General features: G+C 42.0%; 1 protein-coding gene across 2 annotated transcripts in view; it reads left to right on the top strand.

The window, feature by feature from the left end:
- Jak1 (Janus kinase 1) overlaps positions 1 to 13,196 on the top strand; it is a 121,064-nt gene that overhangs the window by 87,496 nt on the left and 20,372 nt on the right. For both annotated transcript variants that reach the window (XM_042683696.1, XM_042683704.1), the window contains exons 8-11: positions 940 to 1,125; positions 5,237 to 5,394; positions 8,181 to 8,304; positions 10,230 to 10,416. In XM_042683696.1, coding sequence (XP_042539630.1) covers positions 940 to 1,125; positions 5,237 to 5,394; positions 8,181 to 8,304; positions 10,230 to 10,416 — 655 coding nt within the window. The remainder of the gene's footprint in view (positions 1 to 939; positions 1,126 to 5,236; positions 5,395 to 8,180; positions 8,305 to 10,229; positions 10,417 to 13,196) is intronic.

Below are 13,196 nucleotides of genomic sequence, written 5' to 3' on the forward strand. Positions count from 1 at the left end.
CAGTGTCCAGTGAGCTTCACTGCTGCACTTTTTCCTCCGATTCTGTGCCCTCCTTCCACCCTCTCATAGATGTGCACAAGTATACCATATATAAGATAAAAAAATGCAGAGTCGTCAGAAAAAGAAAAAAAACAAGTTAAGAAAAAGTCCTTTGTTTCCATATCTTTGGAGTTCGTTTCAGTATGTATATTATTTTATAGACATATGAAGATGCTCTCGGCTATTGAACCTTTGTGATTCTCTCCTAACACTATCCTCTTTTGGTGTCACTATGTTAATATCTAGAATTCTGTGTAATTTGTCATATCTCAGTGCATTTTAGATTTAACTTCTGCATATCACGGAGAACATGGGCCATTTGTCTCTGATCTTGGCTTACCTCGCTTAACATAGTATGTTCTAGTTCCATTCCTTTCCCTGCAAATGACATTATTTAATTCTTTCTTTCTAATGGCTGTGTAAAATTCCATTGAGATAATGTTTCTTTAGTGTACAGATGATTCAAGAATGAGATTCATGTCCTCTGTGGAAATCTCTATTTGATAACTGTCATAGAGTCATTGATTATACAGAGAGAGCTCACATTATACCCAGTTGTACTTGGGAAGAACCTGTTCTTTGTGCTGACAAACAGGGCCCATATGGAAGCAAGGAGGCATGATCGTCAACACATGCCCATGGGGCAATTAGATCCCTTCCGGAGCTGACACACACATTTTATATGAATGTCAGTGTGCTCATTAAGGTCTCTTCCAGATGTGAAATCCCAAGATTTCCTGACGAGACTCAGTCCTTTTGTTCTAAACTCAATTGCTGTGTGAGTTCTGGCAGGTGACTTTCTCCTCCTTGGCCTGCATGAAGTTGCCAAATGTATTGACCTTTTACCAGAAAAAAAGTAGAAACCAAGTAACTCTGTTCCCTTTTTGGTGTCTTTATCAGGCTGTTCCCATTGAAAAGGAAAAAAATAAGCTGAAGAGGAAGAAACTGGAAAATAAACTTAAAAAGGATGAGGAGAAAAACAAAATCAGGGAAGAGTGGAATAACTTTTCATACTTCCCTGAAATCACTCACATTGTAATAAAAGAGTCTGTAGTCAGCATTAACAAGCAGGACAACAAAAAAATGGTAAGTTTGTTCAGAAGCTGTTTGATCTGTATGTGGTAGGGAGAGGGAGACATTGCTAAGGGCATGTGATTCCAGATTTCCTATCCCAAGAGAGAATCTCATTCAAGCCAAACAGGCCCATTGCAAAGTATCATCAGTGTCCATTTTCACTGGTATAGTCCGTTGTCTTTCTTTGGTTTTGCAAATGTGAATTTCCCTTTCTGTTTGCTGCCTACCCAGTGACACTTCCGCATAAATATTTAATTCACAGGAGTTAGTAGATTTGAAGGAAAAGAAAACCAGTGCATGTATTTTTCCTCAGGGCCTCCTCCTACTCAGCTTCTCTGCTATGTTGGATGGTCATCTGGAACTAGCAAGTGGGAATCCCAGCAGGCCTTCGGGCAGGCCTTATCAAGGCACACCCAGGGACTCTCAGGCAGAGGAATGGGTATTCATCTCACTTCCTCTTTCCTGGTAGCACTTGAGGACTTAATCTAAACAAGCAAGTCAGTTTGGCAGAGAAAGTAGAAACTGCTAAAATATATAGTTATGTATGTCAGGGAAACTCACAAATGACAACACCAGAGAGGACAGGCCGGTGAAAAAAAGAGTACATTCACAGTGCAAAAAGAGGCAACACCAAGAAAATGCCATGTGTTGCCTAAGTTTAGCATAGACTATGTCAAAAAAAATAACATTGCTAAGGAAAAGTCTTGTGTGTGATGTGGCTTAGGATAGATTGATCATCACTCAAGCCAGAGTAACTTGTTTTTCTAACACAGTCTTTTGGAAAGCAGTTTGATAGCAAGACATTTATTAACATGTACGGTACTTAAAAATTGACATTGAATTGAAGCCTCTTCGTACAGTTACTTAAAGATAATTTGTTTTTAAAGCCTTGAAAATATTTGTATGTCCCTCCATTCAAGAATCTAGGGTCAGGGCTGTGAAGGTGGCTCAGTGGTAGAGTGCTTACCTTGCATGCATGAGGCCCTGGGTTTGATTTCTCTGCACCACATACACAGAAAAAGCCGGAAGAGGTGCTGTGACTCAAGTGGTAGAACACTAGCCTTGAGCTGAAGAGCTGAAGGACAACACCCAGGCCCAGAGTTCAAGCCCCACAACCGACAAAAAATAAATGAATCTAGGGTCAAGAAAAGAGAAAAGGGAGGGAGGGAGGGAATGAAAGAAAGAAAAGAAATAACCAAGGAGTTGGAGGCATTGCCGACTCTGTTGGTAGAAATCTAGCCAGTGAACCATAGCATCAGGTATTGAGTTCAAATCTTGGACCTAAAAAGGGTCTTGATCTTCTAGAAGCAATGTGAGATGCAGGCAGTGATTAATGAATAAGAATCATTTTAGCAAAATTCAGTGTCAAAATACTGAAAGAAACCTAGGTATGCAGTTCACCCAAGTAGTAGTATTATATAATTACATTTCCTTTAGAAGTAAAAAAGAAGCATGTAAAACTTTACCTATAAATCTGGTAAATTTCCTCATGATCTGAGGCCACCCCTGGTAGAGTACCTGCCTAGCAAATGTGACGCCTTGAATTTAACCAACCCCCCCCCATCAGATATTAGTAGTCATTTACTTAGGGTGAGATTATTGGTGGCTTTAATTTTATTATTCCATTTTCCTTTAAAAATAAAGATGATGATTTTATTGGGAAAATGTAATAAAAGCAAGTGAGGACAGGAATAGAAAAGATAGATACTAATGGAAAATGTAGGGCAAGAGAAAATAAGTATCAAAATGTAGATAACATATTGTAGATGACAGGCCCTGGGTTATATGATGTGTCCTTACTTAAGGTCCTGAGCTATGGCTGTAGCAATACCAGCTGTTTGAACTGAAGACCCTGAGATCATAACAGAGAGATGTAGAGCCTGATGCAGGGTCACAGAGTAAGAAAGCTTCAGAACTTGCCCTGTCTGGCCCAGGCCTTACTTTTTGCCTTCATTGCTTAGGTGTCTAAGGTGTTATCATCCCTCAGGGACTTTGAGGCAGTGAGGAAGAGGTTGGCCAGAGATGTGAGTCTTGAATGTAGACAATCCCTTAAGACAGTGGGAGGAGGAGGAAAAGAAGCAACAGATAGGATACACATTTTGTGAGCCTGTCTTACCACTTCACAGTTGACACAGTCAGATCTGGCACTTGGTTGGGGCCTCTATCCCCCAAGTCAGAGCTTTCTTTTTTTTTTTTTTTTTTTTTTTTTTGGGTCGGTCGTGGGACTTGAACTCTGGGCCTGGGTGCTGTCCCTCAGCTCTTCAGCTCAAGGCGAGCGCTCTACCACTTGAGCTACAGCGCCACTTCCAGTTTTCTGGTGGTTTATTGGAGATAGGAGTCTCACGGTCTCTCCTGCCCGGGCTGGCTTTGAACCGCGATCCTCAGATCTCAGCCTCCTGAGTAGCTAGGATTACAGGCGTGAGCCACCAGCGCCCGGCTCAGTCAGAGCTTTCTTACCTGGCCATTAGGCCCACAACTCTGCCCAGCTATGTCCAGCACTTCTTATTCTAAGTTCTTTGCAAGAGCCCACTCCTTTAATTTTCATTTTAACTCTGATTGGATAGATAGTTGTTCATACTTGACTGAGAATGAAACTGAGTCACAAAGAGGTTAAGTAACCTATCCAGAACACATAACTACTTGATTAAACCATTTGAAATTGCCAATACCTGACCATTTGACCTACAAAAATAGTGAGTAGTACATATGCTTAAACCCAGTAGCAGGTAGAGATGCTGAACCCAGATAGGATCATCTAGACCCTGTGGATTAGATACCATTCCACACTTCCACTTGAGTATCTCATTCCCCTGTGTTTTCCTTCGATTAGGCAGCACTTTGGCTGACAGTCTTTCAGGAAAGCATGACCACAGATCAACAAATCCATATTGGTGTATCACTTCACTCTGCATCTCTTTGACATTTCCAGTTCTACTTAGGCTTCTTCTCTTAGGAAACAGGTGCTCTTATGGCTAGGGAAGGAGCTGCCTTACCAGTCCTGCCCCTCATTTTAGAGCCTCTCAAATCTGCTTTCCAGAGATATTTTCAGATGGATACTAGGTTACACCTGAAAGGGCCCCTTCTGAGGGGCCAGCTCAGTGGTGCCCTGCCCTCGCACTTCTTTGGCTCAACCTTACAGCACCACCCTTCCTTTAACATTATAGCTGTTAGAAGGACCGACCTCCTTCCTAATAGCTGCTAATACACACTGGCCTCCTTTCCTCTGTCTGTGTCTTTGCTTCACTAGCCTCTCCCTTTTCTAGAAGAAAGAACTTTATACTCCAAGTGTTCTTCTTCCCCTCTCTGAAGGTTCAGGTGCTTTTTAATGTTTTTTTTTAAGCCAGAGCTCCAAATCATGGTTTTCATGTATTTTCTTACCAAGAGATGTTCTTGGATGAGCAAACATTTCTACTCAGATTGGCAGTACTTGATCTGGGACCCTTGGCTTTTTTCCTCCAAGTATTTTTCTAAATATGGTCCTTCGTGGAATTCCAAGTCTCTCTTCTTTGCTTTGCCTTGTCTTTTTTTTTTTTTTCCTCTCCAAGTAAGACTTGCCTCCTCCAAACAAACTCTCCAAGCTCCTTGCACTTAGCCTGCCAAACTGCACTGTGTATGAGCCCATTCTTGGATTAGAACCTAGGAATGCCATCTTCTGTATCAGAAATTGAGGCAGCCATGCCTCTGCTCCTTCACTGGAATAATACCAATTCATCATTCATTGCTTTGTGCTAAGACCAGGATGCATATCTTCTCCTCTTACCACCTCCACTTTTGTGCCCCTACCACTATGATTGAGGCAGTTGTTTTTCCTTTATGGACTTACAAGTCCATTTCTTTGTAGGTCTCTCTTATTGTCACAGTCTTCCTTTGCTCCCATCCCTTCCTATTCAACTCCTATTCATATGCACGGCCCAGTAAGATAACAGATGAGTAAACTTGGAACAATATAGGTTCCCTGTAAAGGCTGGAGTACAGTTACCTTCAACAAAATGGTTTCCCTGTGAGGTTATATGTTCTGCATTTTGCTTTAAGTATCTTCTCACTATGTGCTCTACAAACAATGTTGACTACGTAGGGTGGTTGACACATGTTGTAACCATTGGAATGTCTTCTCTTTTAACAGGAGCTGAAACTTTCTTCTCACGAGGAGGCCTTGTCCTTTGTATCCTTGGTAGATGGCTATTTCCGGCTCACAGCAGATGCCCACCATTACCTCTGCACTGACGTGGCTCCCCCACTGATTGTCCACAACATACAGAATGGCTGTCATGGTCCAATCTGGTTGGTTCTAGAATGCTTTGGTAACTTTGGTATGACAAGTAGCCCAGATTTTAGCAGTAGGGAACTTGGCCTCCTCCAACCCCAGTCCAGTTATTTAGGCTGGAGCAGTTGACTCTGTTCACTCATGGTACATATGGACTGCCTTTTCTATAGCTGCTGTCTGAGCTTTAGTCCTGGCTGTTGTCTCCTACCATAGCCTCTCAATTCCTCCCTTACTTTGTCTGTACTCATAGTTTTAATACCTGCATGTCTCCATAGCTGATCAACCAGTACTACCTTTCTTAATTCCCTACCCTGTCAAATTCTGTGGGCAGTTCAAGGTAGGAAACATCTCAGTACCAGGCAGGAGGTAAGTAGAATCCTGGGTTAGCTTGGCCTACTGGTGCTGGAGGAGTGGTGAGGACTGGGTGTGTGATTCAGCCTGAAAGCCAGAAGGAGCCCTGCCCTGTCAGATGCCTTAGAACACCTATGTCTTAGAATTGGTAACCTGTCTCTGCAAATGGGAAGCATAGTATAACACAAGGCAACCATAGATTTTTGACTCTCCTCGTGACAAATGTACAAACTTTTTAAAAAAGAATTGTACTTGGCCTCTTGTAACTTCTCCTTACTCATTTGTGTTCTGCTTTTGAGACAGCAGGATTTCAGTATACTTCCTGACAAAGGAAGACTGTGGTTTGTTTTGCTTTGTTTTTGAGTACTAGGGATTGAATTCACGTGCTAGGCAGGGGCTCTACCACTGAGCTATATCACCAGCCTACGACTGATTCTTTAGATCTGGGATAGTATTTCTTTAGCTACTTTACATATGACTTGCTTTCCAGTTTCCTCTCCTGGTTACCTAGTGAAAGGCAAGTTGCTGTTGTTTTGGACTGTGACTTGTAGTCTTATGAACTTAGGGGAGATTGTCATGAAGAATTTCAGAATAAGGAGTTGACCACCATAAAAGTATCTTCCTCCAATGTCTCACTCATGATTATTATGTTTCAGGGCCCTGGAATTTTCTATTCCCTAGGCTAGGAATGCCCTTCCACTGACATCTACACAGACCCTACCTACCTCTTTTAGGTGACAGCTAGCACTCCATCCATGGAGTTTTCTCTTGACCACACTATATAAAATAACACCTCTCCCTCCTTTCCACCTTCCCCTCTGTCCCTCTTTGACTACTGTCCTCTGCTTTGTTTTCTTTCAGTGGCATTTATTAGCTCCTATGTCCTATGTTTATGTGTCTGTGTGTTTCTGGTTTGAGCCTCCTTAAGGCAGGGGGCACTGTCTGCAATGTTCCCTGCCTTGTCTAGCACCCTCACTCAGCAGAGCCTGGCACATCATAGGCCTTCAGTGAGTATTTGTTGAAGGATGCGTGTTTTATGTTCTGTGGGAGGTTGAAACTCTCTGTCTCAGGAGGCTTCTCAAAGTAGTCCATCTTCACATTGAATTAAGTGGTGAAGAATCATTGATGTGTTGCCAGGTCTTAAAGAAGGAGCAGAGTATGCCAGGTAGGGGGTCAGCTGTGCAAAGATGTGGAGGTATCAGATAGCAGGACACAGTTGAAAAGTCTGCATTTCTAAAGCATATTGATCATGTCAGCCCTCTTTTACCAGCATTTTATGAGTAGCACGCACTCAGTGCTAGTGTAATTCTTCTACCTGGATTTATTTAGTGAGTATTTATTGCCCTCTATATGCTCCAGTTCATTGGTCCTGGGAATACAAGAGTGTAAGACAGGCATGTTCCCTGCTAACACCTTTTTAAATCTTCATTGGTTTATTCACTGAGTGCTTTCTATGAGCCCAGCCTGTTCTGGTTACTAAGGTTATAGCAATAAGAAATGCTGACCTAAATATCTACCATAATATTCCACTTGGGCTGGGTTAGGGGTGATTGGAAGTGGCTAAGTATGGGATCTCTGCATCATTGGTAGCTCCCTGTCACCAGCTTTAGGGACACTCTTTTTTTAAAAATAATTTTTTATTGAGATTGTGATTACATAAATTTCACAAATTTCACAGTATTGTGAGAAGTGATACTTAAAGGCACAAACACATTTTAACCTTCACAAGACAACTTGTTTTTATCATGGTCTATAATGTTTGTGAATTCTATGAGCTTTGACAATACAACTATTTCTTCAATATGGGGTGATTCGTACATTTCTTTCCTTTTGCTTAGTATAAGCTGTTCCCTCTTTCCTCTCATTCCCTCCCTCCCATCGCTGCCCTTGAGTTGCTTAGTTCATTTTCATCAAAGTCCAGTGCAGCTGATGGGCCCCTCTGTTGTATATTTTCCCCTGTTTCCATCTGATTCTGTGCCTTCCTACTAGCTTCCCTCAGATGTGCACATGCATATGCCATATATGAGGTCAAGAACATGGAGTCATTTAGAAATGGCATGACAAAATGAGTGGAAGTCCTTTGTTTCTTGAGTCCTCTTTACTTTGTCATATCTCTTTGCATTTTGGATTTAGTATCCATATACTAGGGAGACCATATGTAGGGACACTCTTTAGTGAGTGTTTGTGCTGTATTTGGGGAACTTGGGGCAACTCAGTGCCTTGGGGGCAAGTTGGATCCTTCTTCTCTGTATTAGAGATTCATCCTCAGTGTTCATGGATAGTTCCATATGTCTCATGTGTCATATCAGACACTGTAGGACTCCAAATGGGTTATATAATGGGGCTGTAAGAACTGAGGCAACTCAGATAAGTGGATATCCCGGGGGGGAGGGGGGTTCTAAAGTGCTGTGTTATGTGAGCTCTTTCTCCTTTTCCCTACTTCTCTCTCTAGCACGGAATATGCCATCAATAAACTGCGTCAAGAAGGTAGTGAGGAGGGGATGTATGTGCTGAGGTGGAGCTGCACTGACTTTGATAACATCCTCATGACCGTCACCTGCTTTGAAAAGTCTGAGGTTAGTGATGAGGGCACTGGTGTGAGCTGAGTCATATGACCATGGGACATTGGACAACCTGGTCCAGAATCTGTGGCAGAGAAGATTACTTAGACAGGTTGAGGTAGAAAAGCCTGGGTTGCTGAGAAAATCCCTGGGAGGTCTGACAAAATCTAGTTCACAAAAGACCATTCCTGAGCAACCAGACCTGTACTATTTCCTCACCACTTTTCTTTTCTACCTGCTGTCCCCTCAGCAGGCATGCACTGTGGTTTTGTAAGACAGAACATGACCAGGAAACTAATTTTTACCAGCCACTTGTGAGTGTCAGTGTGATTAACTAGACTGGTATATTTTAGACTGAATATCAAGATCACATGCACAGAGTTGTATCTGCCTGCTACATTCTGTGGTTCAGATGAGTACTAAAATGTTACCTCATCAACATTGTCTTAACACTTTTCCCAAGTGACAGCTCCAGACATTGTAACAATTAAGTAGCTGACCCATGTTTTGAAAATTACAGGTACCTGTTAAATATTCAGATGTGGCTGGAAGCTGACAGTGGTATGAGAGAAATCCCAGAGGCCAAGATTTTAGCCAGAATTATTAACTAATTTTTGTTATTTATACAGTTTTTCAAAATGAAAAGTAGAATTTTTAGAAGACAGAATTTTATAGTATGAGTCTATAAATCCGCTAGTATTGGTAAGGGCTCAACATGAGCTAGGAGGACTGAGGTGAAAGGGACACTCAAGATGGAAGTAAGCTGGTAGTATAAGATAGATCTCAGACACTGGAGGGAGCCTTGGACTGGTGTGTGTCAAGAATGGGAAGAGGAGATTACAAAAGGAACCCAGTGCTGCCAGATGTCCTGGGTAAAGTCCCAGTGGTCACTGCTTGCCCAAGGATGTTCCTGAACAGCTCTGCCGCAGGGCCGATACAAGCTCAGTGGCTCAGAACTTGTCAGGTTTGTTGTCTTCACAAAAGATGCCTATCCTTATTATTCATCAGTCTCCGGAGGCAGGTCAGTGTTTTAGGATAGATAGGTAGGTAAGGCCACCCAGCCTTCCTGAGGCAGAATCTACCTGTGCTGTGCCAGCAAGGTCAATGGTTGAGAACTATGACCTGCCTGCAATTAGGTTACCTGGAGAAAAAGAGCAACACCAATATGACGAATTAGTCTGCTTATTTAGCCCACTAGGAACAGTGCTAATTTTGCACACATCTTTTTTGATGTGAAGTAGCTAAGACGTTGAGACTTGAAATATCATGTCCTACTTTACACCGTAAGTAGGTTTTACTGGCTTTGTTAACCACTAAAATGGTTTCCTTTGCACAGAAAGAACAATGTGAAAGAAACTTCTGCTTATACTTCCTTTCTGTTGCATCATAGCACTTGAACGTAGATGATAGTCAAGCACCCACTCGAATGGTTCCCCTCAAATAGCTTTATAGTCTGGAAAGACTCCGTTTGAAGGAGTTTCTACATGAATTTTGCTATCACATTCTTATTTTATATACACTACTTTATAAAGTACTAAGTTTTAAGACATACTTTGTCAGTTCACCATAACAACAGTTTACTAGTAAAGTTGATAGTTTCATGAATGTCATCTTCTAGGTGAAAAGCCAAGGGATACTCTGTATGTTGTATGCCCACTTTATCTCAGGGCCTTCTCCTGGACTCCATTTCATTATTTCCTTATTAGTTGGTTAATTTATATGCTGATAGTAATTTTTAAATGTTTGAGTAACTTTAGATGAACAGTTAGGTTCTATGTTCCAGAGTTTCTGTGTACTCTTCTTCAGGGTTCCTTAACATTTAACATCTTACGTACCCCTGGTAACTTTGTCTTGCTCCATTTTTTTTTTTTTTTCTGGTCGAGATGTTTTTATGTCTTGCTCCATTTTAAACAGTTTCTGATGACTTTTCTGAATAACAGGTGCTAGGTGGCCAAAAGCAATTCAAGAACTTTCAGATCGAGGTACAGAAAGGCAGCTATAGCCTGCATGGCTCAGACCGCAGATTTCCCAGCCTGGGAGAACTCATGAGCCATCTCAAGAAGCAGATCCTACGCACGGACAACATCAGCTTTGTGCTGAAACGCTGCTGCCAACCCAAACCTCGAGGTTTGTCTCCCTGTGCCAAAGCAAAGCTGTGTCCTTCCCCTCAGTTCCTCCTAGGTACTTTGAGACCCAGAAGGAAGCAAGGATACTAGCTGGATTAAAGAAAGTAGCTCTTTCTCATAGTTTCTGTTTTTTGTTTTTTGTTTTAAATTAGTTACAAGTCTATCTTTAAGTCAAATCTTATCCCTTGAGTTAGAATTTTCTGTAGAAAAGACATGCAACACCTTTTCTTATCATCTCAGGCTACAGAAAGAATACTCCAAGGTTCAGTAAACAGAAATGCAGTTCTTTACTCATTAAGATGGAGAGCCCTGTCTCAGTGCTTGTGGCTTTTGTCTAAAATCCTAGCTACAGGGAAGCTCAGGCAGAAAAGTCTGTGAGACTTTTCAACTAAAAATCTGGAAGTGGAGTTATGGCTCAGGCGGTAGAGCTTTGAGTGAAAAAGTCGAGCAAGAGCGTGAGGCCCTGAGGTCAAGCCCCAAGATTGGCACCTTCAAAAACAAAACAACACAACAATAACAACAACAAAAAACAAAGAAGGGAAGGAGGGAAGAAAGGAAAGGGTTCCTGTCATTGGTTTATTTGTTGGAGAAATCTTGCATCTTCTCTGGGTCAAGAACATTGTTAAATATAAAGAATCAGAATTGCTTAAGACGTGGTTCCTGCTCTCTGAGGGTTTCTAGTCCGAGGTAGACAATGTAAGTCAGTGGGATAAGTGTTTTTTTATTAAGTTTTTTTAATTGTGAAAATATCGTACAGAGGATAAGTGTTTTAATTAATATAGCCCAGGGATGGAAAGAAAGAACGGCCAAATTCTCTGAGTTACTGAATATGGTGGATTCATGGAGGGAGCTGTGTTGGATGATAAGTAGGAGGTACGTTAGGCGAGAATGTGTCTGGCAGAACTGGAAGGCATGTACCTGGGCAAAGCAGCAGGCCAGAACAGGGGCAAATGTGAAGGCAGATGTGGAAAGAATGAAAGGGGATATATTTTGCGTCATGGAAGTCCGCTGCCACACCAAGGAGCTGGGACTTTATCTGGCCAGCGGTTGAGGTTGTGGAAACATCAGGAAATAAAATCCAAGCAAGGGGCCAGGGACCCTGCCATTCTTTATTAAACCCTATGAGTCGTGTCAATCATATCTTGCAGGAGGATTTTCTGTCTTTCAGAATGAGTGTGGAAGAATACCTGAACCTCCCCACTTGTAGATAGGAAAACTGGGGTGCAGAGAAATAAAGTCATTGAAGGTCAAGATCAAAGGGGTTTGAGTACAGGCCTAATCTGAATGTTGTTTTTTGTTTTTTCTCCAAAATGCTTCCTTGTCAGCCTTCCTTCAAATTGTTGGTTCTCAAAGCAGAAGCAGGGAAGTTGTTCTTTGGATCTTCCTGAGACCATGTTGTTCTTGTGAGGGAATTATCACTGAGCCTTCTATATCTATATCTTAGAATTGAAGGCAGGTATGCCACAGCAAGACACATCAGGTCAGAAAGAGGCCTAGAGGCTTAGATTCTTTTGTTGTTGTTGCTACGGCTGCTGCAGAGATAATCAAACCAGGGGTTCATCTCATGAATGCTAGACAAATGCTCTACCACTGATCCATTCCCCCTGCTCTGGGCCTCTGTTCTTGATGTGTGAATCATGTTTCAGTCTAAGCAAAAAGGGTTGGGTAGTGAACATAGTGAAAGAGGAAGCACTTGTTCTTGTTGATCAGATAGGACTTCCTGCCAGCCTTGGGGAATAACTGCAGCCTTTGTTTTTATGTTCAGAGATGTTCCACAGAGGTTAAAAACACATCTGCCACTTGGCTGCGAGACCTCAGAGCAAATTAAAAACTTAAAACCCAGTAGTCCTGTTTCCTTGTATAACATTTGCTTACAGATAGTAAAAAGTGGTTTATACTTTCATATTTCATAGGGATTCATGGTCTCTGAAAAGGAAAAGTAGAGGACAGTAGCCACAGGATTAGAGAAGACTGGAGAAGAGGATAAGCTGTCTTTTAGAGCTCTAGTGGGAAGGTGTCTGACATAGATGCCACCCCTAATATCCCAGGTCTGGGAGCTGGTAGCTGAAGAGGAAAAATGCAGAAATAATTAAATGCCCTGTCATGTGTCTTCTGTTGAGTCTCCTGAGACTCAGCACTGAATGTGTTTAGTACGTTTGCCTTCCTACTTTCTTACTGACTTTTAAGAGTCTGGGTCTCACTGCTTTGTGACTCCTAGAAGCCTCAGGGCACAGCACACAGTCAACAAGTAATAGTGCCAGTCAAGCAATAATTGTAGCACTTAATGCCATATTTGTGGGTGGGTACTTCCTAGCCTAGGCAGTTTACATGAATATCACATTTCTTTCATTTTTCTCCAAATCATTACAGCAGTGAGGAAATTGAGTCTTAGGGATGTTTAGTGATTTTGAAGGTTATATATTAGCCTGAGTCTAGGACAAAGGCAAGGGAGAAGATAGCAGTGGGGCTTCTTCATACCAGTCCTCAGAGCCCTCTTTCTGCCCTCTGAAAATTAAGTTGTAAAATCTGGTCTGAGAATGTCATTTTAGGTTGTTCAGCTTTTCTGCTCTAAATGCAGGATTCTAGTAATAGATATCCTGATCTGGGTTTCTCACTTAAAAATGAAACGAAGAAAGTCCTCATGAGATAAATTAAAAGCAGAGGGAAAAGCAGGAGGCCACACAGAGTAGGTGTGATGGTCAAGCTAACTCTCTGCTGCCGCGGGTGTGCCCTGTTCCAGACCTGAGAGCCATGTTAAAAATATACCAAGATCCACTACCC

The sequence above is a fragment of the Dipodomys spectabilis genome, unplaced genomic scaffold (genome assembly GCF_019054845.1).
Source record: "Dipodomys spectabilis isolate Male_0828 unplaced genomic scaffold, ASM1905484v1 ptg000002l, whole genome shotgun sequence".
Classification (NCBI taxonomy): Eukaryota; Metazoa; Chordata; class Mammalia; order Rodentia; family Heteromyidae; genus Dipodomys; species Dipodomys spectabilis.